Source organism: Microtus pennsylvanicus, chromosome 2, assembly GCF_037038515.1.
Source record: "Microtus pennsylvanicus isolate mMicPen1 chromosome 2, mMicPen1.hap1, whole genome shotgun sequence".
Classification (NCBI taxonomy): Eukaryota; Metazoa; Chordata; class Mammalia; order Rodentia; family Cricetidae; genus Microtus; species Microtus pennsylvanicus.
The window spans coordinates 4,732,198-4,758,242 of NC_134580.1; the positions used below are offsets into that span (position 1 = coordinate 4,732,198).

The following is a 26,045-nucleotide window of genomic DNA, read 5'->3' on the forward strand; positions in this document are numbered from 1 at the left end:
TTCCGATTGGTCGCAACGACTTCCGCTTTGCAAGGGGGCTGGGTCGTGGCCCTGATAGAGGGACCGGAGACTGAAACCTCTGGCGGCATGTCGGGCCCGGGAGTGGGTTCGGGGCTCTCGAGCGAGCGAGGGTTGTTAGAGCAGGAGGCCGGCGCGGACACGGAGGCGGCGGATCTCCTGCTATTTCTAAAGCCCGGCGTGCGGGCAGAGCTGCAGGCGGTCGCGGCGCAGCACGTGTTGGCGCTCACTGGTTCCGACTCGGGCCGCGCGCTGTTGGCAGGACAGGCAGCGCTGCTGCGGGCTCTTGCCGAGCTTGCCGTGGCTCCGGCCCCAGCTCCTTCCCGCGACGCTTCCCGCGCGCTCGTGAACTTGGCTGCTGACCCCGGCCTGCACCGGCAGCTGCTAGCGGCGGACCCGGAGCTGCCTGCCCGCTTGCTGAGCTGCGTGTTGGACCCTCTATGGCCCTGGGCTGAAGAGGCGGCAGCGGTACTGGCTAATCTGAGCCGCGAGCTGGCGCCGTGTGCTGCGTTGATGGAGAAACTGATGGTCGCTGAGACGGAGCGCCTGGGTCTGGAGCGGCTGGTTAACGCGCTGTGCACGCCCAGCTACAATGCGGCCGCACCCCTGCATTACCTGGGTCCGCTGCTCTCCAACCTTAGCCAGCAGGCGGAGGTGCGTGCTTTTCTGCTGGACCAGGACAGGTGAAGCCCAGATGCCTAAGCGGGCGGGGAGGGGGAGTGGAAGTGGACAAGGACAGCAGTGAGTGTGGCCTTCCAACAGGTGCGTGGTCCAGCGGCTGCTGCCTCTTACCCAGTACCCAGACTCCTCGGTGCGGAGGGGAGGAGTGGTGGGAACACTTCGGAATTGCTGCTTCGAGCATGGTGAGTGACAGGAGGGGATTGGGCCATTGCTGGGTGGAGACAGGTCCCTTGGGATCCAACGGACCAATTTCTTCTTTTTTTTTTTTTTTTTTTTTTTTTTTTTTTTTGGTTTTTCAAGACAGGGTTTCTCTGTGGCTTTGGAGCCTGTCCTGGAACTAGCTCTGTAGACCAGGCTGGTCTCGAACTCACAGAGATCCGCCTGCCTCTGCCTCCCGAGTGCTGGGATTAAAGGCGTCCGCCACCATCGCCCGGCCGGACCAATTTCTTGATTCCTTTCCTTGTTTCAACCTCCAGGACACCACAAATGGTTGCTTGGGCCCCAAGTTGACATTCTCCCCTTCTTGCTATTGCCCTTGGCTGGGCCTGAGGAGTTCTCCGAGGAAGAAATGGACAGTGAGTGACTTAGGTGCTTGTCTCAGGGTTGTCTAGGCTCGAGGGAAGGATGCAAACAAGGGGAGAGGGAGAAATGTACAGGTCTGGAGTCCTTTCAGAAGCCTTTGTGTGTGTGTGGGGGGGGTTGTTTCTCTCTCTCTCTCTCTCTCTCTCTCTCTCTCTCTCACACACACACACACACACACACAGTGACGCTCACCCAGGCAGAGCACAACACAGCTCCCACCCTCACTCCTAGGGCTGCCTGTTGACCTGCAGTACTTGCCACCAGACAAACAGCGAGAGCCAGATGCTGACATCCGGAAGATGCTCATTGAAGCCATCATGCTGGTGAGCAGGGGTCTGTGATGTTAATGTTCCCTACAAAACATATTAGTATCTGAGGAGTAACCCTTTCCATTACCCTAGCTGACAGCCACTGCGCCTGGTCGGCAGCAGATACGGGACCAGGGTGCCTACTTACTTCTTCGAGAGCTACACAACTGGGAGCCAGAGCCCGATGTGCGAATAGCTTGTGAGAAGCTTATCCAGGTGAGCGCAGGGTCAGAAAGGCTAGGGACGCTGTGCCCACAGCTAACGAGCTGCTCACCTGCCTCCTCTGCTTGCAGGTGCTTATTGGTGATGAACCAGAGGTTGGCATGGACAACCTGCTGGAGGTGCAGGTGCCTGAAGACGTGGAGCGACAGCTGCAACAGCTAGACCGGCAAGAACAGCTAGAGCTTGCTCAAGAGCTAAGAGACAAGGGTGCCCCACGGACTTGAAGCTCCTTTGGCCGAAGTGCCAGCTCCCTATCTACCTTTGCCAGGGTTCCTTCAGGGTTCTAGGGTAAACACCCAGTAAATGTTGAGAAGCTCAAGGACACTGCCCATTCCTGTGCCCTACTGCACGCACCCAGCAAGAATGCAGGCTGTTCAGTGCTGCACTGTTGAGCTGGAGGTGGCCAGGTCCTGTGCCATAGCTGCTTATATATGAGGCAAGTAGCTGATGGCCACTGGAGCTGTGAGGAGCCTTTTCCCGGATTGTGGTAGGGCTGGACCAAAAACATTGCAAGCCCTGGGCAGCCAACTAGAGGTTTTCATTCCTGAAGACACTGAAGGATCTGGACATGAGTTGGCTTAGTGGTGCCAATCGTGCTATGAGCCCCAACCTTTGGAGTCCTTTTGCTTTCCTTTGCCCAAGACCCCCTTGAAAGACAAACCACACTTGAATCTTAGGATCTTCCTAGGATGCTCTGCCCTTCTAGGCCTGTCTTTGGATCACTGCTAGGTACTGTTTCTCCTTCGCTATCTCTCTTTCTCTGCTCCACCCGTGATACCGGCCCCTGCCTTTAGTCTTTGGTTAGCCTCCTTAGACCCAGGTTGAATTAGAGTTAGCCATTTAAGATAGAATGTGCTCCTCAGTTAGCTTCCTTGAGCAACAGTTGCCTTTCAAGACCCTCCTACTGGTCATGCCTTTCCTACCTCTGTAGAGATTCTCCTGGGTGTTCCTGAAGCATTTATTCTTACACACTCCTACCCCCAATTTATGGAGCCTACTCCCTCTATACAGCCCTTCTTCCTCATTCTGTAGATAACCATGACAAATCTTGCCCCACTGTGTCCCCCTTTTTGAGGCACAGATCTTGATCCACCTGTGTGAAGCTTTTGTATGCTGTTCCCTCTCAGCAGTGGGTCCTCCCAGGTCCCAGGGGCCCATAGTCTTCATGGGAATTTGCAGTGTTCCACTCCATATCTTTGTTTTTTTTTTTTTTTTTTTTTTTTTTTTTTTTTTTTTTTTTTTGGTTTTTCGAGACAGGGTTTCTCTGTAGCTTTGGAGCCTGTCCTGGAACTAGCTCTTGTAGACCAGGCTGGTCTCGAACTCACAGAGATCCGCCTGCCTCTGCCTCCCGTGTGCTGGGATTATACTCCATATCTTTGAAGCTGAAAAAATGCTTTATGTGTTGTTATGCCGTGGCTAGGTGTTTCATTCATACCATGAGTCTTCCTCCCCATCGTGATGCCCTCCAGCCCTCTGTTAAAGCTTTGATACTCTAGGTACATGTGCTCCCTCTGACCCAGATTCCCAAGGAGGTACCCAGAGGCCACCAGCCCTCCCTCTGTAGATAGCTACATCCTCGGCTCCACAGTAAAACATTTTTATCTGCCCATACCCACCTACCCTCAATTGACCAGATAGTGCCCAGGTATGTTCCTGTTGGGGAATATGGGGCGTAGAGCGCAGCCACCTGCCATGGTGTGCCATAACCCAAGGCTGGTAAAACCTATTCCTCTGGTACAGGTTTCCAGATGCTCCACAGCTGGGCCAGAGACACTCTCTTTAGAGATGACCTGCTTCTGGAGGTGCTGCAGCTTTTGCTTCTGGTACACCATATCTCCGCGAGGCTCTGTGTTACCAGGGCCTATTGCTGACTGGGAATGCTCCTGTTCTGCAATGGACCAAAGCAGAGGGTCATGTAGAGTGTTAGAGGCACTCCCTGCCGCCCAACAATCTCCGGGAGCCATGCCCCACCTGGGGTAGCACCAAGCGTAGAGGACAGTATGTGTTCTGCAGGTAGCATCCAGCAATGAGCAGCCACCTGCTGTAGGCCCAGGCGTGCACACGGATGCAGCTGAAGCAGCCCTCTGATCAGGTCCCGGCACTCTACAGGGGAGGGCTCACCGCTGGAGCCTGCCAGTAACCCTGACCCACACCCACAACTAACAGAAATGGTGGCAGCTTGAGAGAGAACCTTACCAATCTGGCAATCTGGCAAAGATTCAGGAGCTTCTGCCCACCATCAGGGTATTCTGGACTAGTGCCATATTCTTTAGTAGGATTGCTATCCTTCAGTCCTACCCTCAGCTTCCCAGCATGCAATGTGTGGTATGGTACTTTTCCAGCCGATGGGGTGGGGTGATACCATTCTCTTTGCTGTGGTCCTGGTCTCTGGTTACTCACCAGGCCTGAGCTGGGCCTTGGAAGGAGCATGGAATGGTGTTGCTCACCTGGGGACAGCCCTGGCCTGAAGATGGGACCACGGCGAATCAGTTGCAGCATGCGAGGGGGTTGGTGTTCCTTGAAGGGCAGCTTCCCAGACACCATGGCATGGAGGATGATCCCTCTGGGGACGCAGCTTCCTCAGGGTGCTGGCCCTCCTAAGCCCACCCCTGGGTCCTGCGGGGGATACCTGGGGGTACTTACAGGCTCCACAGATCAGCCTGCTCACCGTTGTACTTCTTGCTCATGAGGATCTCTGGGGCCGTATAGGCCACAGAGCCACAGAAGGTGCTCAGCAGTGAGTTCTTGAGCCCCATGCAGTTGGCAAAGCCAAAATCTACACACAGTATGCAGGCAGGGCAAGGCAACACGGGTGATGGACAGGACGGGAGAGTGGGTTCAAGAGGGTATCTGTCAGGATGGTGGGGTCTGGGAGGGAGCTCTGAAAGTATGTTACAGAATGAGAGTGAGGGGGAGACCAGGCGGGGCCCCTTGTGGGTGTGGGTCAGTGGGTGTGGGCTGTAGGTAGGAGCTGACGTTGGGGCTAGGTCAGGGTTGAGGACAGGAGGAATTCCGAGGTAGGGTCCAGAAGTAAACTGAACTAAGGGAGCCGTGTGGGCTCACCTGTCAGCTTTAGGAAGCCCTGGTCATCCAACAGGATATTTTCACATTTTAAATCCCTGCGGAGAAGGGAATGTGGGGCTGGGCTCAAGTAGGTCAGCAGCTACCCAGGCAGGCAGGTAGGCCGGATGGCGCCCTCACCGGTGCACAATGCCGGCGTTGTGGCAGTGGGCCACAGCGCTGACCAGTTGCCAGAACAGCCTTCGGGCCTCTTCTTCCTCTAGCCCTGGGCAGCATCGAAGGTCTGACATGGCATTGATATGCTCCAACAGGTCACCTCGGGCTGCCAACTCCAGTACCAGGTAGGAGCGCTGGCTATTCTGGTAGGCCTCGTACAACTGCACCTACCAAAGACCCCTATCCCTCACATACACCGTCTTCCTGAGGAAGGCCTGGGTCAAGAGTGTTGGGACTGTTAGGTGTACTTGATCCCAATTATGGGTGAGAATGGGCTCTGTACACAAGGGCAAAAGGAAGGATTTCCAAGTAGGGAAGGGGAGCCAAGCATGGGTAGAAGGCAGGCGTGGCAAGGACTGTCTTACTATGTTCAGGTGCTTGTAGGTGGCATTGAGTGATAAAATCTCACGGGGCAGGAACTTTCTGGAGTACTCCACTGGGGCTTCAGCCGTGGACACAATCTTAATAGCTACCTGAGAAAGGTGAAGAGCAGTCAGCTGTGTAGAAGCTCCTCAGAATAGGCTCACTGTTCTTTTTTTTTTTTTAAAGATTTATTTATTAAGCATACAATGTACTGCTGGCAAGGTGGTTGTCAGTCACCATGTGGTTGCTGGGAATTGAACTCAGGACCTCTGGAAAAAGCAGCCAGTGCTCTTACTCTCTGAGCCATCTCTCTAGCCCAGGCCCACTGTTCTTTACTCACATTGTTGAACCTCTCCTAGTGGCTGGTGAGCAATATTCTCGAAAGGTGGTGCCAGCTCCACTTTCTTTCTTTTTTTTTTTAAATATTCATTATGTATACAATATTCTGTCTGTGTGTATGCCTGAAGGCCAGAAGAGGGCACCAGACCTCATTACAGATGGTTGTGAGCCACCATGTGGTTGCTGGAAATTGAACTCAGGACCTTTGGAAAAGCAGGCAATGCTCTTAACCACTGAGCCATCTCTCCAGCCCCCTCCCACTTTCTTTCTGTCCTGGGCACACGCATGTTTGAGAGATGGGGAGCAGAACATGGGGAAGCTGAGAAGAAACAGGACCTAGGAAGGAGGTCCTATAGAGGAAGCCAGAGTGGGGTACCTAAGGAGCCCACAGAGAAGGTGGCAGTCCTCCCTCACCATAGTGTGGTGCTTGCCCCGCAAGTCAGAGAATAGCTTCTGGTTGTTCTTCATGCGCTCACGTGTTGCATAGGCCAGGTAGACCTTGGAGAAAGCACCAGAGCCAATCTTCTTGGAGGAGAGCAGGTAGCCGTTGTCCATGCATTCTCGAACCTGCTCCGTGAAGACCCTCTGATGCAGCTCGCGACGACTGTTGATTCTCAGAGAGGGCAGGGTGCCACAGAAGGGGACTTGGTGGGCCAGCTTAGCTGGGGGTAGGGACATCTCCAAGGGCCAACTTGTTTCAGAGGGTGGGTGGGACCCACAGCCCCTTGGAGAAAAGTTTTCTGAAGGCTTATTGAGTTTTAAAGCGAAGAGTGTAGGTTGAGAGGCTCGGAGGAGACGAACACAGCTCTGGACTGATTAGAGAGTGAAGACTCCAAGGAACTGGGTATAGGTTCTAAAATAGAAGGTTCTAGAGATGCATCTGCATTGTGCCCTCAAAGTTACTGAGACCTGACATGTCCGAGGCTATCTTACTGGATTGGCCCTATTTAATGTTGTACTCCCCTTCTGTGGGGTGAGAACTCAAATGAAGGGTTAGCACCAGGATGAGGCTTTTGTGGGCCACTCTACATGTAATTGAATATAAAAGACCTTTAAGGATTTATTTTCATTTATTTATTTATTTTACACACCAACCAGTTTCCCATCCCTCCACTCCTTCTATTCCCTCCACCACCTACCTTTTCAACCCTCACCCCCAGTCCACTCCTCCATCTTCATTCAGAAAGGGTAAGGCCTTCCATGGGAGTCAACAAAACATGGCATAACAAGTTGAGGCTGGACCAAGCTCCTATCCCTTGAGTCAAGGCTGGGCGAGGCATCCCACTATAGGAAATATGTTCCAAAGAGCCAACTTATCCATCAAGGGACAGGTACTGGCCCCACTGCTAAGGGCCCCACAAACAGACCAAGCTGCACAACTGTCACCCAGATGCAGAGGGCCTAGGTCAGTCCGATGCCAGCTCCTACAAGCTCAGATCAGCTGTCTCTATGGGTTTCCCAGTCATGATCTTGATCTCCCCCCCCCCCGCTCATATAATCCCTCCTCCCTCTCTTCATCTGGACTCCCAGAGCTCAGTCCAGTATTGACTGTAGATCTCTGCATCTGCTTCCATCAGTTACTGGATGAAGGAGCTCTGATGACAATTAGGGTAGTCACCAGTCTGATTACAGGGGAAGGTCAGTTCAGGCACCTTCTCCATTATTGCTAGGAGTCAGCAGGGGTCATCCTTGTGGGTTACTGGGAGTGTCCCTGGCACCAAGTTCTCCCTTACCCATAATGGCCCCCTCTATCAAGATACTGCTTTAATTACTTTTCCCCTCCGTCCTGCCCTCAACTCGACCATCCTGATCCCTCATGTTCCCATTCCCTTATCCCTTTCCCTCTATTCCCCCTGCCTCCAGTTTACCCAAGAGATCTCATCTATTTCCTTTTCCCAGGGAGATCCATGTGTCCTTCTTAGGGTCCTCCTTGTTACCTATATTTTTACTATTTTTCAGTGTGTGTGTGTTTGTGTGTGTGTGTGTGACAGAGAGAGACCCCCACAGACTTTTGTATCTCCTGGAGCTGGAGTTTTAGGGGGTTGTTTTTCTTTGGGCCACCTGATAACGGGTGCTAGAAACCAAACTTGGGTCCCCTGCAAAGCAGTATGTGTTCTTAATTGCTGAGCCATTTCTCCAGCCACAATACATCCTTTATTAAAGAAGTCGGGAGGGAGTCGGGTGGTGGTGGCACTCTATCAAGCAATTCAATTGAGGCAGAGGCAGGTGGATCTCCAACTTGAGGCCAGCTTGGTCTACAGAGCAAGTTCCAGGACAGGTAGAGAAACCCTGTCTGGAGAAAACAAACTTTGGAAGGGTTAAGTCTTCTAAGGATATAAAGAGGTCAAAAGAAATCAACCACTGTTTCTTTGAGGAGTTGCCAAGGTCACGGAGTCAGAAGTGACGAGAGAGTCCAGTCCAGGATCCTCTATCCTGGTCTTCCTCTACTGGATTTTGATTTTTGACCCAGGCCAGGCATGCTGCAGGAGGCCTATCTCCTAGACCTCTCTTCAGATCTGAATACATCTTCAGGGCAAGTACAGCCACCACCTCGGACCATTCCCTCAGAGCACGGCATCTACCATCACTTCTCTTTTGTTCTGACATCCAGAGTCACAGCTGACTTTACTTAGCATGCGCCATGTGCCAGTTGCTATTCTTTTTTTTAATTTATTTATTTATTATGTATACAATATTCTGTCTTTGTGTATGCCTGCAGACCAGAAGAGGGCACCAGACCTTATTACAGATGGTTGTGAGCCACCATGTGGTTGCTGGGAATTGAACTCAGGACCTTTGGAAGAGCAGGCAACGCTCTTAACCTCTGAGCCATCTCTCCAGCCCCGCCAGTTGCTATTCTAAGTCATCATTTTAGCTGCATCTCTCTGATCATGTCTGATTCCCTGAATGCACTTCTGTGTGTTGTCTTTTTCTTTGGGCCGCCCATTCACACTAATAATGAAATTATCAATTAATTATGAAAGCTCGGCCTTAGCGTAGATTTGTTCTGCTAGCTCTTATTTTTTTGAGACGGGTTTCTCTGTAGCTTTGGAACCTGTCCTGGAACTAGCTCTTGTGGACCAGGTTGGCCTTGAATCAGAGAACCACCTGCCTCTGCCTCCCAGTGCTGAGATTAAAGGTGTGTGCCACCACCGCCTGTCTTCCACTGACTCTTATAACAAATTAACCTGCTTTTATTAATCTATATTTTACCATGTAGCTTCTTACCTTTTTTCATTCTGTGTGTCTGACTCCATGTCTCATTGGTGTCTCCTCTGGGCCTCAATTGTCTCCTTCTCTTCCTTTATCTCCCTAGAAATCCTGCCTTTACTTCCTCCCTAGCTATTGGCTGTTCAGCTTTTTTATTACACCAATCACAGCAAATACATTTTCACGCATTGAACAAATGTCTCAGCTGTGAGCTGGAGGGACCAGCATACTGTCCTGAGAGTATTCATCAAGGCCTGGACTATGGTAGACGTCTAATGAGCCCTGGAGACTTGTGTCTTCCTGCTCTGAAACCTGTAGCCGGATGTGCAGGCCTTGACTATAAGGCTTTGGAATAGCCAAGCCTGAACTGTCAGATTTATTTTTTCATCCTTGTTATCGTGTGAATTTTTGGAATGAATGGCTCATAGCTTCCATCCTTGTCTTGGAAAGAAAAGCAATATAGAAAATATGCACACAGTAACTGTCCTCTGGCTAATATGGAGTTTAGGTAAAAGGAGATTGTTTCTGGGTTTTACTACAGGTTAGCATTCCAGGAGTTGGGAAGGCTGTGGGTATATGCGCCATTGGGTGAGGATGGCTGTAGGCGGGTGGCATTACATCTAGAGAACAAAAGGAAAACATGACAACTCTATCGAGGCCACCAGTGCCATTGAGCTGCTGCTGTCTACTCAGAGTCCCTCCCCTTCCTGGCTCTCACCTACGCCAGAACCCAAATGGAAGCTAGCAACTATCTGTCTTTTTTCCCCTTTGGTTTTTCGAGATAGGGTTCTCTGTGTAGCCCTGGCTGTCCTGGAACTTTCTTTGTAGACCAGGCTGGCCTCAAACTCACAGAGGTGCACCTGCCTCTGCCTCCCGAGTGCTGGGATTAAAGGCGTGCGCCACCACCACCTGGCAAGCTTTTATTCTTAATTGTACATGTGTGTGTGGGGGGGGGTATGTGCACTTTAGTGTGCATGCCTGTGGAGCTTAGAAGCTTTGATTTCTCCTGGAGCTGGAAGTTTCAGCTGGTTGTGAGCTGCCCAGTGTGGGAGAGAGGAGAATGTGCTCTTCCCTGCTGAGCCACCTCTCCAGTCCCTTTGCATTGTCTTTGTCCTCTTCTCTATCTGCTCTCTTAGTAGCCCATCAACTCCACTGAGTTACTCAATATCACATGTGCTGGGCCTTATGCTGGATGTTAACAGTAAAAATTAAGTTGTGATCCATGCTGGGCAGTTTGTGTGGTTGGGGAGGGAAAAGTGACCGCTGTGGCTGTGGCAATGGCACGGCAAGGCTTTTCAGGCTGGAGAGTGAGTTGTCCAGGTGTGAGCTTGGAGAAGACCTCCTTCCTTGGCAGTTACCCTAGTTAGTCCCTTCTGTTTTCTGGCATCTTCCTAGACCATGACCCCATCCGCAGAATGCTCTCCTCTCGTGCCCATATATATCCTGTCGTTCTTTCTTGGGCTCCATCCTCACAACAGAAATAGATTCAAGTCCCTCACACTATAGAAAAAGACTATCAGGTCTCAGTGTTTGCCTCAGAACCCTCAGCCAGTTGCCCTCCAGGATCCTGTCCAACCACAGCTTGATTTCCACATCTCACATATGCTGTCAGGCCTGGGTAATGAAATCGCTAACTGCTTCCTTTTTCTCAACAGGCTGTTTTGGTTCTTTTGCTTTCAGAACACTGCTCACGACTTTTTTTGTTTACACACCTCTGTGTGATTTCAACCTCTGGTTCTTTGCAGGTACTCCAATCATCCTGGCATATTCCTCCCCCAATTCTCCCAGAAGAAGCCCTTCCCACCTTTGCTTTCTTGGCGCCAAGACCAAACCCCTTCACAGTAGTTCCTATATTCTGTAGTATGTCCTACTATTCGTTTCCTTGCTTATCCCCCTCTCCTCTTTCCAGGCTTAGAGGCTTTGGTTTCACCTGGAGCTGGACATTACAGCTAGTTGTGAGCTGCCCAGGGGCTGAGCTATGATCATTTTAATTCCCAAGGTCCTGTTGATATGTTGGATACGTACCTCTGATAGGCACGGGCATATGTATCTGTTTGTCTGTGAATTAGGGGTTTTAGGTATTTTTTAGGTGTTTCGAATATGACAATATGTGGTGTGTGTCCAGAACAGCTGTTGCTGTCTCTCTCTCTGTCTCTGTCTCTCTCTCTCTGTCTCTCTCTTTCCTCTCTCTGTCTTTTTTCCGGGGGTGGGTGGGAAGGGATTCACTTTTTCCGCCCTGACTGTCCTGGAACTGGATTCGCCTGCCTCTGCCTCCCAAAGGCGTGCACTACCACTCCCGGCCGCTGGGGCTTTATACGTAGCAAGCCGAGCCTGACTTGTGTCGGGAACAGCGCTTGCGCAGACGGCGCCTGGCGCACAGCACCCCTCGAGCTGGTCTTGTGAGGTGGTCACCCGACCGTCCGAGGACTCCGTGGAGCTTAAGGAGGAGTCAGTGTGCTAAGGCTCTCTAGGGCGTGGAAAATGGGGGCGGGGCTAACGTGAAGGACGGAACTCCGACCAGTGAGCGTGGAGATCGCATGGAGGCGGGGCCAGATTGCCGCGCGCCAGGCCGCAGTTGGCCAGACGGCTGCGGGGACGGGCTTGGCGCGCAGCTCCGCCCATTGTGGGCCGCTTAGGGCACGGAGGGCGGCTCCCTGGTTGTGGCGGCGGCGTCGGCGACTCCTCAGGTAAAACGGGCTTGTTGAGGTTCTTCTTTGGTGGCGGAGGCCAGACGCTCTTTGGGGGAACTTGGACCAGGGAGCATGGGGTCTCCTCTTCTGCCAGCAGCACGGGAAGCTGTGTCAGGAGGCGTCTCCCCAAGGTCAGCGGGCTGGTGCCAGAAGGTCCTGGGAGCTCTCAGGTGTGCCCTTGGGCCCGGCTTCACGCGTCACACCTGGGAGAGACCTGGGAGCTTGCGATTCAATTCTTCCGCGTCCGACATTGGCATGTGTACCCCAGACCCTGTTCCTGCTTTTCTGGTGGGTCGCGTGGTCCGTATCCTAGCCCCTTCCGGGAACTCGATGGCTCAAGAGACCTTGGTCCTCTCCGGTGTCGGGGGCTACGTGTCCATGTCTTTGAGCGCCACAGCTGGGCCACTTGCATTTCTGTCTCTCAGAAAACTGAGCCTTCATTCGGAGACTTGCAAAACCAGTGCGCACCGCAGCCACTAATCTTTCTGTGTTCTCTTTTCGATTAAAGGAGGCGGTCTAGAGCAGGAAGGTGATTTGTCCAGAGTCACGAGGATAGCTGGCCCTAGGGAGAAGGCCACACAACTCAGCGGAGCTGTAGGGAGGATAGAACTCAAATAAGGTGAGAGCTAGATGGGATTGAGCCAGAGCCGGGGTTCAAATGTTCCTGCCGTGTCAGGGCAGCTACCCAGCAGTACTCTGCTCTACTCTGTACAGAGCGCAGGGCAGGTACTGGATGGAGCCATAAACTCAAGTCCAGTGAGTAAGCACAAAGAGAGGCTGGAGAGGGATAGAGGCTGGCATCTGGAGACCTGGGGATGTGAGCTGAGCAGCTGCTGAGGCAGAGGCCAGCTTTGAGGAGCTAGTCTTGGCTGGAGGCAGGAGAAACACTTTGGAAGGGGATGGCGGTAGAAGCGGAGATAAATCAGCCAGTGGTCCTGATTTTTGACTCAGTTAATTAAATGGTGAAAATTCAGGAAGCAGGCACTAGGGCAGGGCAGGGGTAAAGATGATGGGTTATGTTGTAGCTGCTCTGTTGGATTTGAGTAGCCCTGCCTGGTCATCTGGATGGAGAACCCCCCAGCAGATACAGGCTTGGTGGGACATGAGAGCAGAGATCCTATGCAAATCACTAGTTGTGGAAAAGTTCATCTGTCCATGTGTTTATGACTTGGTTGGCTGTGCGGTCTCTGCACCTGCAGGCCCAGGAGATGCTAGAAGTCTTTCCTCTTAGGCCTTGGGCTGAGGCGTGTGGCCCAGAAGAGAAATTGGTCTCTGATGTCAAAGTAGAATGGCTGAGGATGAGCTGACTTTGTTGACTTGAAACTGCTTTCCAGGCAACTGTCTTATCTTGTCCTATCACCCTTTCTCAGAGGTGACTGTTGAGGGGCACCAGAGGTGGAACCTGTAAGACCTGTGCATGTTTAGTAAAGTCGTCTGTGTGGGGGGTAGCAGATGTTAGGGCTCACAGAGGCCCAGGTGAAAAGCAGGGTTGCTGCTGCTGTCTGATTAGCAACGCCAGGCCGCCTGGTATTTTTTTATTGAGCCAAGTGGTTTTGAGTCAGACGTCCTTGTTTGTGTCAGGGCACACCGCTTGATTCACTTTGGGAAATAACACCACGCAGGGTTCCTGTGGCTCTTGTAAGTACCTGGCCAGTTTTCCGAGAATATTGGCTGCTGAATGTCATGGGGCACATGCTTTCTTCCCTGAGCCAGAAGGGTGAGGTCCCCTTGCTTCAGGGGCTGGCATGTAAACCCAGCGCCATAGTTCCATGTAGCTTATTTGAGAAAGCATATTCTTAGTGGACAGCGAGCAGTGCGCTCCTGACTGTATTACCATGGGACACCTTCTCAAATTCTTGCTAGTGACTCTAGAACTTGACTCTTCTCTGGCCCAGTCCCTCCTAGGTAGGCATTTGGAGACTGCGTGTGCCTAGACCCATCCCCATCCCTCCACCCTGCTTTGGAGCCCAGCAGGAATTTACTAAATGTGCAGGTGCATAATGGTTCTCCATTCATATAAATAGGTGCTGTGAACTTGGTGTGTGCACCTGTTAAAAAGAAAGAGAGAGAGAGAAAGATAAGCCTTCTATATAGAAAAGGACTCCCACCAATCCTATCTATCTGTCATCTCTCATCCGTTTTGCTTTGCTTTTGCCTTTCAGATTTGCCCCAGCCTGACTCCAAATACCCACATACATAAATGTCTGTGTCCTAGTGTAAGAGCATCTGCGAATGATGGGAACTCCTCAGCCTCTGTCACTGGGACCAACACCTAGCACCCAAGGCAGTCCTTGTCCTGTGTCAGATGTGCACAGAGCTTGCTGCTGCCTGGCTTCACTGATCCAGTGAGCGCGTGCAAGGCTGGCTGGCTCTAGAGCCGTGACCTTAACTGTTCGTTTTGCTACACTGTCTCTCAGCTTTGGAAAAACAGCTGGACATACACTTTGTCCTATGGGGTGGTCAGCACGGTCTCTGCGTGTCTGTTGGTTCTCTTCTGCGGGGATTCCTGGCTGTCCCTTTTCTTGTTTGTTTTAGTAATGTACAAGCTCTTTTTCACATTAGTATTAGGTAGACTAGCCTCTTGTTACATGCTATGACTTGTTGTGCTTTTTTCCAAAGCAAATATTTATATTTTTGGTTTTTTTTTTGTAAGCAGAGTCTATTATATAGCCCTGGCTGTCCTGAAACTCCTTATGTAGACTAGGCAGGCCTTAAACTCACCAAAATCCATCCACCTGCTTTTGCTTCCCAAGTACTGGGGTTAAAGGAATGCATCATAATTATAATTACTTTTAAATATTAATACTTATGTATTAATTATTTACTAATATGTATATGTGTGTTACCTGAGTATATGTACACCATATATGTTCAGGATTCTTGGGAGGTCAGAAGAGGCCATGGATCCCTTAGAAACTCCGGGAGTGCACTTTGCCTTCTTAGCACGGATCAGGTCCTTCGTCACTGGTGAATTCTGTTTTCTTGGAGATAGGGTCTTGCTACATTGCCCAGACTGACTCTGTATCACTCTGTCCGGTTATTTCTAGTTCTTTTAACAGATGGTGTGGCTGGGAATGTAGCTTACAGGTAACATTTGCCTGGCATGTGCAAGGTCCTAAGTGTGATCTTTAGTACCATAGGAGAAGGGAGAGCGGGAAGGAAGGGAGAGATGAGGGGAGAAGAGAATTAAGAAAGCGAGAATTAGTTCTCTGTTGCTCAAACTGGTCTTGAACTTTTGAGTTCAAGAGATCCTTTTGCTTCAGCCTCCTGAATACTTTGGACCACAGGTATGTACTACCAGGCTTCACTTTGAACTTTAAATCTTTTAGATGAAGTGCTGTCTGGATTTGTTTTTTTGTTTTGTTTAAGGACTTATTTTTCTTTTATTTGTATGTCTGTCTGTTGGTCTGGCTGTATGCATGTATGTGTGTATGTGCGCTAGGCATGTTTCTGGTGCCTGCAGAGGCCAGAAGAGAGCACCAGATCAGCTGGAACTGAGTTACAGGTGGTTGTGAGTCACCATATGAGAATAAACTCTGGTTCTCTACAAGACCAGACCAGTAAGTGCTCTTAACCCTGGAGCCGTCTCTCTAACCACGCTGTATATGTTTTGTGTGTTTATTTTAGATATTCTTTTCCAGCTCCAAAACTATATTTGCCTGTTTTTTTTTTACAAGCTCTTTTACACTTAATTCTCTTTTCTTTTTCTTTTTCTTTTTCTTTTTTCTTTTTTTTTTTTGATTTTCGAGACAGGGTTTCTCTGAAGTTTTTGGTGCCTGTCCTGGAACTAGCTCTTGTAGACCAGGCTGGCCTCGAACTCACAGAGATCCACCTGCCTCTGCCTCCCGAATGCTGGGATTAAAGGCGTGCGCCACCACCACCCGGCTTTCTTTTTTTTTCTTTTTCTTTTCTTGAGGCAGAGTTTCTCTGTGTAACAGCTCTGGCAGTCCTGGAATTCACTCTGTAGTCTAGGATGGCCTCGAATTTACAGAGATCCGCCTGCTTCTGCTGTTAATCCCGAGTGCTGGGATTAAAGGCGTGCGCCATCACCACTCAGTTACACTTATAAGGACTTACTTTGAAGTAAGAGAAGACATGAGTCCTTTTTGATTCAAGTTCTGCTTTAGTCTTGAATACTTTTTGTTCTTTTTAAGATTTATTTTATTCTTACTAATGTGTATATGTATATATGTATCTGTATGAAGAAGGTACTTGTTTCAGGGGTTCCTATGTAAGGGATTAGATCATCTGGAGCTGGAGTTACATGTGGTTGTGAGCTACCAGATGGGATGCTGAGAGCTGAACTTGGGCTCTCTGGGAGAGCAGCAAGTGCTCTTAACCACTAAGCGCTGTCTGCTTTCCAGCCTTACTTTTTGTTCTTTACTAGTATTTTGCTTATTTTCCTTTATTTGTTGTTGTTACTGTTAACTCTTTCTCTTGCTGAGGATCAAGCTGGGGGTCTTGTGTATACCAGACACACACTTTACCCTTGAGCTATAGTTCTAAGTCTGTACCTTTTTGTGTATATTGTTGTTCTTGAAACAGTCACATACAATGCGAATTATCCTCAAACTTGCTGTGTAGCTGAGAGTGACCTCTTGAACCCTGTTTCTACCTCCCAGATGCTGAGATTGTAGTCCTATACCATTAGGCTTGGCCTCCTGTGCACTATATATAGTTCAAATTATGCATTGCACATTAAGAAAATGAGTTGTGCAAGAGGATTTCTGATCTATTACTGCAGGAAACAATTAAAATTTTTAGATTTATTTTCTTTTGTGTGCTTGAGTATTTTGCCTGCATACATATGTATGTACCATGTGGGTGCTGGGTGCCTGTGACGTTCAGAAAAAGGACATCAGATCTCCAGGAACTGGAGTTACTGGGTGAGCCACCATGTGGGTGCTGGGAATTGACTCTCTGTCCTCTGGAAGTGCACAAGTGACCTTAACTGCTGAACCATGTCTCCAACCCCAGGAAACAGCCTTTGTTTGTGTTTAAACTTGTGTACACCAAGATAGAAATTAAAACTTTCACCAAGATAGAATTGAAACTTTGTCTCTGCTCATTGGAGAAGGCATACTGAACATTCATTCTTAGTGCTGATCCCTTGTGTTCTCTGTGATCAAAGGGCTGTGGGAATACCCAGGTCAGCTCAGGGATTCCTGAGTGTAGAGGTGTGACAGGGTACTGGTTTGGACATAGTGGAACTTACCTCAGAACCAAAGCTACCAGCCCAATGCCTAGGCTGTGAGGTGGGCTCAGAAGCAACATTAGAAAATTAATATATTAGAGATAAACTTGTAGCTCTATTTGAGAAGTATCAGTAGTTTTGAGCAGTGTATCTCTTAGCAATGTATGATAGTTTTAGTGTGTCTTCAAGCACGTCTTTTGTTTTCTTCTCTAGCAAATGGTCTTTTCCAACCACTGTTAGTATGTGGACTAGGGTGACACCTGTGTAATGCCTGTACATTCTGTGACCTCTGTAAGTGATCTGATTCTGCTCCCAACTGCAGATTCTGTAGGTTTTTTTGTATATTACCTGTGAATACAATTTTGCTGCTGATTTTCTTTCTTTCTTTTTTTGTTTCTTTCTGTTTTTTGGGGGGGGGGTGGGGAGAGGGGTTTCTCTGTGTAACAGTCCTAGCTGTCCTGGAACTAGCTCTGTAGACCAGACTAGCCTTGAACTCACTCACAGAGATCTGCCTGCCTCTGCCTCCTGGCTTTTTTTTTCTTGAGACAGGGTCTGACTGTGTAGCCCTGGCTGGCCTGGAACTCCCTATGTAGACCAAGCTGGCCCCAGATTCACAGAGAGCCACCTACCTTTGCCCTTCCAGAGTGCACAGCCACACTCAGTTACTTCTTAATCTGAATGCTTTTTGTCTTTCTTTTTTTCTTTGTCTTGTACTATGCCACTTTCAATATCCCCTTGTCAACATGTCCTTGAATAGAAGTGGTGCTATCTGAGCTCCTTTTTTTTCCACCTTACACACACATGGACATGGTTTCTCACCAGTGATGTTGATGTTCATGCTAGGTTTTTTCTTCTTCTTTTTTCCCCTCCTTCCCAACTTCTTTCTCCTTTTCCTCCTCTGCCTTCCCTCTTCTTCCACTTACTCCTCCTCCTCCCTTCTGCCTCCTTCTCGTCCTCTTCCCCCTCCTCTTCCTCCTTCCCCTCTTCCTCTTCCTCCTCTTCCCTTCTTCCTCCTTTTCTTCTTCCCCCTCCTTCTGCTCTTCCTCTTCCCCATCCTCCTCTTCCTCTTTTCCCTCCTCCTCTTCTTCTTCAACCCTTTCCCTTCTTCTCTTGCCCCTCTTTCTCCTCTTCCCCTTTTTCTTGTCTTCCTCTTCTCCCATTCTTTTCCTCTTTCCCTCCTCCTCTTCTTCCTCCTCATTCTTCCTTCCCCTCTTCCCTTCCCACCTTTCCTCTTCCCTCCTCCTCCTCCCTTCCTCCTCCTCTTCCTCCTCCTCTTCCCCTTCCTTCTTCTCTTCCTCTTCCCCCTCCTCCTCTTCTTTCCCTTCCTTCTCCTCTTTCTTCTCTTCCCCCTTCATTTCCTCCTACTTTTCCTCCTCTCCTTTGACACAGGGTCTTATTTTTTTTTGGTTTTTTGAGACAGGGTTTCTCAGTGGCTTTGGAGCTTGTCCTGGAACTAGCTCTGTAGACCAGGCTGGTCTCGAACTCACAGAGATCCGCCTGCCTCTGCCTCCCGAGTGCTGGGATTAAAGGCGTGCGTCACCACCGCCCGGCACAGGGTCTTATTAGTAGCTGGATGTTAGTAGCTTTGGTGTTAGCAGCTCTGGCCAATTTGAACATACTATTCTATTTTCTGTTGCCATGATAAAGCATCATGACTAAGACAAATAAGAAAGCATTTGTTTGAGCCTATGGTTCCAGAGTGTTAAAATTAATGATGGTAAAGCTGAGGCAGCAGATAGCAGAGCTAAGAAACTGAGGGCTCCCATCCTGAACTGTAAGCAGGAAGCAGAGAGAAAACTGGGATTGGCTTGGCTGCCTTGGGCATTGCTTTCGCTCCCAGTATAGTCACTGTTCATCTCACTTCCTCTTGGCTTACTCTTGCTGCTTTCTTTTCAATGACTCTAGGTAACAGAGTCACACTTCTCTAGTGTCTTATAATGTTTGAATTTTTCATGATGTGTTACATTATGCTGTGTGAGGACCAGCAGCTTCAGGTCCTAGAAGGGATACTGGTTCTGAGGGTTCAGGTGTTCACATTCCTTAAGAGATTGAGGCATTACCTGTATATCAGACTTCTCATCTTGGCTTTGAGCAGCAACTGTAACCACATCTGTCACTCCAGCTCATCCAGCTTGATGCAGACATGCTGGCTAACGAAGGGCAGCTCTCTGCTCAGCTTGTTTTGCTATGGATGTGTGCGGTGTTGGGAGCCTGCAGCTTCTGCTGGAAGTGCTGGTCCGTCTCTAGATTGTTGATGGCATCCTGGAAGTACTGATGGTAGTACAGACCTTGTCTAGGCTCTCAGTGGCAGGGCTGTCCTGATGGGGTGACCTGTGCTTCAGGGACACAGCTAGAATGGTAACCGGCATCAGAAGTGGTGGTAGGAAGAGAAATAGGGCTCTGTGGGGCACAGAGAAGGTGTGGGGCTGTTTTCCCCTTACAGAGAAGGCTTCCCCTCCTTTGTTGAGAACAGTCTCATGTAGTCTAGACTAGCCTTGAATTTACTGTGTAGCTAAGGATGACTCAGCCCCTGGTCCTCCTGCTTCATTTACCAAGTGCTGGGATTATATTGTTTCCTGTTGTTTTTTTTTTTTCAGGATACAATCTCATAGACCAGACTGACTTGAGTCTCAATATATGGTCTGTGCTGGTTCTAAACTTAAACTCTTGATTTCTGGGTCTAACTCCTGCTTAGCTGGGTGTGCACCACACCTGGCTTATGATCAGACCCAGGGTTTGTGCATGTCAGGCAAGAACTCTACCAACTGAACTACATCCTCAAAATTTCCCATCTTTTTACTTTTGACCTCTTTTTCTCAGAACAGTTATTTCCTGTAGTTTCTTGACTATATGAAATGCAGTTATAATAACTTAATGCCCTTGGCTACTAATTCTTTTCTTTGTATTATCTCCAGGTTGGGTTGTGCTGACTGCGTCATTTCTTTCTTTCTTTCTTCCTTCCTTCCTTCCTTCCTTTCTTTCTTTCTTTCTTTCTTTCTTTCTTTTTAATTATTTATCTTTGTTCTATATGTATTGGTGTTTTGCCTGCATACATATCTGTGTGATGATGGCAGATCTCCTGGAACTGGAGATACAGACAGCTGTGAGCTGCTATGTGGGTGCTGGGAATTGAACTCAAGTCCTCTGGAAGAACAGCCAGTGTTCTTAACAACTGAGCCATTTCTCCAGTCCCAACTGCGTCATTTTCACTATCAGTTTTGTTTGTTATTGCCAGGGTGACTACATAGCTTTTGCTGGTCTCAAACGCAGAGATTTGCCCGCTTCTGCTTCCTGAGTATTGGCATTAAAGGGTGTGCCCTCATGCCTGGTCATGAGCTGTGCTTTGTTTTCCTGGTAATATTTGATTGGGTGCCCTTATCATTTCACCTTGTTGGCTCTGGATATTTTTGCATTCCTATTTTCAGCCTTGAGCATTGTAGCAGGTTACTTGGACAGTTTGGTTCTTTCAGTTTTTCACCTGCTTAGGTGAGACCAGAGCAGAGTTTTAGGCAGGACTCATTTATTGTTATTGGGGTGTGAGTATGTATGATGTGTGTGTATGAGAACCGGCATGTGAATGTTACTGTGTGCTTGTGGAGGTCAGAGGACAGTTCTGGGGAGCTGATTCTCTATTCCAGCACGGGTTCTGGCTGTTGAACTTAGGTCACCAGACTTGTATAGCAAGTGCCTTTATCTTTTGAACCATCTTGCTAGCCCAAGACTAACTTACTACTGGGACAAGACGCTTGTGAGAACTCTACTCTGTGTCTGTGAGTTACGATGCTTCCCACTCTAGCCTTAAGCAGACACCTCTCCTGCCCTCTGTATGCTTCACATGTCTCTGCTTTCCCTTTTGGATGGGCGTCTTTTTCCCTGGACTTGGGTAGTTTCTTGTACATGTATCACCTGGATTAGATTTCTCTTTCTTTCTTTTTAAAATTATTTTTAACTATGTGTATATCTATGTATGGGTGTGTGCACATAAGAGCCTGAGGAGGCCAGAGGTGACCTGCCCACTGTGGGAACCAAACTCTTAATTAATGCGGAGCCATCTCTCCTATCGTTGGGTTAGTTTTCTGATGCTGCAGTAAGACAGATTTATTGTGATAAAGTCTGTTGTGATGTAAGTCCAGGAGTAGGGGCTGTACTCCCACTAGGGGCTCTGGAGATCATCCCTTTTCTGTTTTCAGGGCTTTGGCAGAATTGGGCACTTTGCGTCGTCTACAAGACCAACGTCCCCACGCGCTCGTTAGTTCTGTTTTGGTTTTGTCACCTTGATACAAGTTAGAGTCATCTGGGAAGAGAGGACCTCAATCTAGAAATTCCCCTACCAGATTGGTCTGTGGGCAAGGTTTTGGGTATTTTTTTTTTTTTTTTTTGGTTTTTCGAGACAGGGTTTCTCTGCGGCTTTGGAGCCTGTCCTGGAACTAGCTCTTGTAGACCAGGCTGGCCTCGAACTCACAGAGATCCGCCTGCCTCTGCCTCCCAAGTGCTGGGATTAAAGGCGTGCGCCACCATCGCCCGGCTTTTTTTTTCTTTTAATAATGATTGATGTGGAAGGGCCCAGTTTGAGCTGTACCGTCTCTAAGTATGTGGTCCTGGAAAGCAGCTGAGCCGGTCAGTAAGCAGCGTTTCTCCACGGCTTCTGCTTTAGTTCCTGCCTTGAGTTCCTGTCTTCACCTCCCTCGGCGATGGACTGTGATCAGGAATTATAAGCTGAATAGACCTTTTCCTCTCCAGTTGGTTTTGGTCAATGTTTTATCATAGCAATGATAGAATAAAACAACCCATTTTCTTCTGACTAAGCTGAGGCCACCTACTCCTTGTCTGAGTTGTTTCCTGCTGAGCTCATCTGGGCTAGGGGCAGATGGCCTGTGGTGGTTATTGATTTTTGTTTGCTATTTTTGAATAAGGGGCTACTGCTGTGCATGTGTGTGTGCTCACGCCCCTTGAGGGGATAGCTTTGCCTTTCCTTCTGGATGGTGGAGATTTGCACTTGTAGCTTTTCATAGGGAGGAACATCTATCCCTGAGGCCTGTACCCTGTAGGCTCAGCACAGACTGGGAAGGGGGAGCTTGAGTGTCCACGTCAGTTAAGCCCCCACCTTCCTCACACTCTGCCTGATAACGGATGCTATTTAACCATCTTGTGGTTTGGGGTCATCTGCCTTTTCCTTTCTGGGGCTCAGATAGAACCCGTGTGTTCATTTCCTGTTTGTTCTTTTCAGATGATTTCCATGAAGAAGGTAGCAATGCTGTACTGATGCTGCCGTCATCAAGGCAAAGCCCTCCACCGGCCTTCCATCCTCCCCGGTGCCTGGGAGTTTCTGGTCTGTTCATTTTATTTTGTTTTTACCCCTCAGACCTTAGATTTAATTTTCACTTCTGTGTATGCATTTAGGTATATTTTATTTTCATTTGTGTGCAAATGCCCTGACTCCAGAGCATCTGGTTCCCCGGAGCCTGAGTTCCAGGCAGCTGTGAGCCCCCTATCATGGGTGCTTGGAACCACACTCTGAGTCCTCTGAAAGCAGCAAGCTCTCAACTCTTAGACCATCTTTCCAGCCTCTTAGTTTACATACTTTTTATTTTTTTAACATTTTTAAATTTTAGCTGAACATTGGTGGATCTCTCCTTTAATACCAGCACTTGGGAGGCAGAGGCAGGCGGATCTCTGTGAGTTCAAGGCCAGCCTGGTCTACAGAGCAAGTACCAGGACAGTCAGGGCTACACAGAGAAACTCTGACTTGAAAAACCAAACCAAAACAAAACAAAAATTTAATTTTATTCTTTGTATGTATGGGTGGTTGTCTGCATATATGTCTGAATGCCACATGTGTGCCTGGTGACCACAGAAGCTAGAAGAGGGTATTGAATCCTTTGGAACTGGAATTACCATTGAGAGCCACCATAAGGGTGCTAGGAACTGAACCCAGGTCCTCTGGAAGAATAGCCAGAATTCTTAACCTCTGAACTGTCTCTCCAGTGCTCTTTTACTTTTTAGAAATACACTTTTGAGGGCTGAAGAAATGGCTCAGAGTTTAAGAATTGAGTTAACTGCTCTTCCAGAGGTCCTGAGTTCAATTCCCAGCAACCACATGAGGGCTTGCAACCATCTGTAGTGAGATCTGGTGCCCTCTTCTGGCCTGCAGGCAGAACACTGTGTACATAATAAATAAATCATAAAAAAACATAAACAAGCCAGGTGGAGTAGCAAAGAAAAAAAAAGAAAAAGAAAATACACTTTTGGGAGCCAGGCAGTGGTGGTGACAGCCAGGGCTACACAGAGAAACCCTGTCTTGAGAAACAAAACAAATGCTTTGGGGCTGGATGTGGTGGCATACACTTGTGATTCTTGCACTTGCAGAGGGACAGTTATTGCAAATACAAGGCAAGCCTGGTGTACATGGTGAACTGGACTCTGCAGATCTTTATGGAGAGACTCAGACTAGCCAACCTCCACTTAAATCACATACATGTTTTCTGTCATTTCACTAGGGGAGAGTGAATACATGAGATCCATTTGTTTTGTTTCTTTAACATTTAATTTAATTAATTAATTTTTGAGAGAGGGTTTCTCTGTGTAGCCCTGGCTGTCCTGGAACTTGTTTTGTAGACCAGGCTGACCTTGAACTCACAGAGTTCCACCTGCCTCTGCCTCCCAAGTGCTAGGATTAAAGGAGCATACTACCACTGCCCAGTTAGGATTTTTTCTTAAATATTTTATTTTTCTTTATTTTGTGGGTATGTGTTCTGCCTGAATGTATGTAAGTACATTATCTTCATGCCTGGACTGTGGAGGCCAGAGAGGTTTATTGAATCCCTTGGAACTGATGTTATGATAGCTGCCATTTGGGTGCCTGGAACTAAACCTGGGTTCTCCGCAAGAGCAGTGAGTGCTCTTAAGCACTGTACCATCTCTTCAGTCCTTTGTTATTTTATTTCCTTTTAAAGATTATTATGTTGTTCTGCCTGCATGTATTCTTTGCATGCCAGAAGAGGACACCAGATCTCATTCTGGGTGGTTGTTGAGCCACCATATGGTTGCTGGGAATTGAACTCAGGACCTCCAGAAAAGCAGCCAGTGCTCTTAACCTCTGAGCCATTTCTCCAGCTCCCTGTTATTTTATTTTTATTTATGTGCATATGGCTCTGATTCAGCCACATGTTTGCAGGTGTTCTTAGAGGCCAGAAGAGGGCGTCAGATACCCTGGAGCTGGTGTTCACAGGTAGTTGTAAGCTAGGCTTGGGTCCTCTGCAAGAGCAGCAAGGGTTTTTAACTGCTGAGGCATCTCTCCAGTTCCCAGTATCTTTTTTAAAAATTATTTTTAGCATTTGTTAAGTGTGTGTGTGCGTGTGTGTACATCAGAGGAAAATCTGCAGGAGTTGCTCTTCTCCCTCCACCATGTAGGTTCTAAGGATTGAGCCCAGGTTATTGGGCTTTGTAGCAAGCACTTTTTTACCATGGAGTCATCTTGTTGACCTATTAAACCTACTTTCTTGAACTAAAATTTTCACTTTTATTTATTTAGTTAGGTTTTTTGTTTTGTTTTTGCTTTTTTGAGACAGGGTTTCTCTGTAGATTTGGAGCCTGTCCTGGAAGTCACTCAGTAGACCAGGCTGGCCTAGAACTCACAGAGATTCACCTGCCTCTGCCTCCCCAGTGCTGGGATTAAAGGTGTGCCTCACCACTACCACCTGACTTTCACTTGCTTTTTAATTCTAATTCCTTTTTCTCCCAAGATTGATGTAGTTTTTCACTTTGCCTTTTGCCTTAGGTACATGGCTCTGATCAGGAGGCCGTGATATCCTTTCTCTTTCCCTGGAGTAGGTCAGGAAGGACTGAAGGGTGGGAGGTGACTGGAGTAAAGGCATGGAGGATCACCTGGGATGAAGGATCTGGCACCTGAGTGTACCTGGCTGTGCTGAGGGTGGGCATGTCTCCTGTCTTCTAGGTTCTTAGATTATATGACCTAGGACGTAGCATGAGATCACATAGTGGAGAGGCACAAGCACTTGGTTATTTGAGGGACTTTACTCTTTGTGACTGCATGCAGCTGAGCTCACACAGTATGGGAGAGCTCTGGTGCCCACTGCTCACCTGAGGGTGGAGAGGGAGTTACTTTAATTGGGAGAGTGGCCATGTTTGCTGGTACTGTGAAGATAGCACCATATACCAACCCTGGATACACCATGGGCTACTGTCCTCTTGGAGGGGGCTGGAAGCTCAGGAATGTAGGAGAGCTGGGGATTCCTGAGGCTCATGAACTTTCTTCCTTTCCTGAGTGGATCAGCCAGCTAGATAGATATCTTCCCTAGTCCCTAGGACAAATTCATTTAAATTGTGTGTCTTATGTATGAATAGCAGCTAATCCTGGGCTTATGTGTGGTAGAGATAATGAATAAAATTCCACGTCCCATTTTTCTAGGTTGGGAAGGAAGCTATCCGTGTTTACACTGGACAGGTGGAAGCCAAGACCACAGAAATGACCAGGCCCTATGTAAAAAGTGAGTACATGTCGGGGGCACCCCCTGTCCCCTGCCCTCCCTGTTAGATCATCTGAGATGTCGGGATGAGAGAGAGGGTGGTGCCTACATTTTTGCTGTCCCTGGAGGCCAGATTCTATGTGTACATGATGGTGTGAGGGTGTGACTGCTCCCATCAAACTTATAACTGGAGAACAGGTATTTAGATGTGCTTTAGAAGGGCCAGGTGTGGCTTATCAGGTTGAACCTGGCCTTAGATGCAATCAGATCCTATTAATTAGATCAGCCTGTTTATTCAACTGTTGAAGTTTTTCAATTGCAGGTCCCTCTTGCTATAGCGTGGTGTAGGCATGGTTTCTGGGATGCAAAGGCTCAGTCTGGAGGGTCTTGTTGGGTGTGGGACAATGTCTCTGGTTTGCCTCTCTTGCCAATATTGCAGAGAGCTACTCTGATTTGTGGATTCCTTGATTTATATCTTGCCTTGGTAGGCTAAGCCCTCTGGGGCAGATGCTGTGGGCCTTCCATTTACTGTTCATTACTAGTGTCCACACTCTTACCCAATGCCACCCTCCTATATGTAGGAGTTGTGTGTGTAAAGTCCAGTCTGTTCTGTGTCCCAGAACTCAAGGAACTTTCTTGATGTGTCTGTGTCTGTGGATCCTTTATGGAGCACTAAGGTGAGTAGAAGTCCAGGCCTTATCAGAGCTGGAGCAGC

General features: G+C 48.5%; 3 protein-coding genes across 9 annotated transcripts in view; 2 read left to right on the forward strand and 1 right to left on the reverse strand.

The window, feature by feature from the left end:
* The first annotated feature begins 7 nt into the window (after nt 1-7).
* Hgh1 (HGH1 cochaperone) lies at nt 8-3,004 on the forward strand. 2 transcript variants are annotated; one of them, XM_075959643.1, is made up of 6 exons: nt 8-672; nt 781-829; nt 1,176-1,274; nt 1,513-1,604; nt 1,683-1,805; nt 1,883-3,004. In XM_075959643.1, the coding sequence occupies exons 1-6, from the start codon at nt 88-90 to the stop codon at nt 2,033-2,035; spliced, it is 1,101 nt and encodes a 366-aa protein (XP_075815758.1). In that variant the 5' UTR covers nt 8-87; the 3' UTR covers nt 2,036-3,004. The 2 variants fall into 2 exon arrangements, with proteins under 2 accessions (XP_075815758.1, XP_075815757.1); XM_075959642.1 differs by having other exon boundaries at nt 12-701; nt 781-881.
* Nucleotides 3,005-3,534: 530 nt separating this feature from the next.
* On the reverse strand, nt 3,535-6,428 carry LOC142845245 (testis-specific serine/threonine-protein kinase 5-like). Its single transcript, XM_075963986.1, is given in 9 exon segments — nt 3,535-3,634; nt 3,636-3,699; nt 3,783-3,914; nt 4,259-4,374; nt 4,455-4,587; nt 4,875-4,930; nt 5,013-5,215; nt 5,414-5,521; nt 6,165-6,428. Coding segments are annotated over 9 exon segments (1,176 nt in total).
* A 4,878-nt stretch (nt 6,429-11,306) lies between these two features.
* Nucleotides 11,307-26,045, forward strand: part of Mroh1 (maestro heat like repeat family member 1) — a 70,606-nt gene continuing 55,867 nt past the window's right edge. For 3 of the 6 annotated variants that reach the window (XM_075959644.1, XM_075959649.1, XM_075959650.1), the window contains exons 1-3: nt 11,556-11,647; nt 22,072-22,173; nt 25,273-25,351. In XM_075959644.1, coding sequence (XP_075815759.1) covers nt 25,330-25,351 — 22 coding nt within the window. In that variant the 5' untranslated portion in view covers nt 11,556-11,647; nt 22,072-22,173; nt 25,273-25,329. Of the gene's footprint in view, nt 11,648-12,158; nt 12,270-22,071; nt 22,174-25,272; nt 25,352-26,045 lie in introns of those variants that run through there. The other 3 variants (XM_075959645.1, XM_075959647.1, XM_075959646.1) reach the window with 2 other exon arrangements.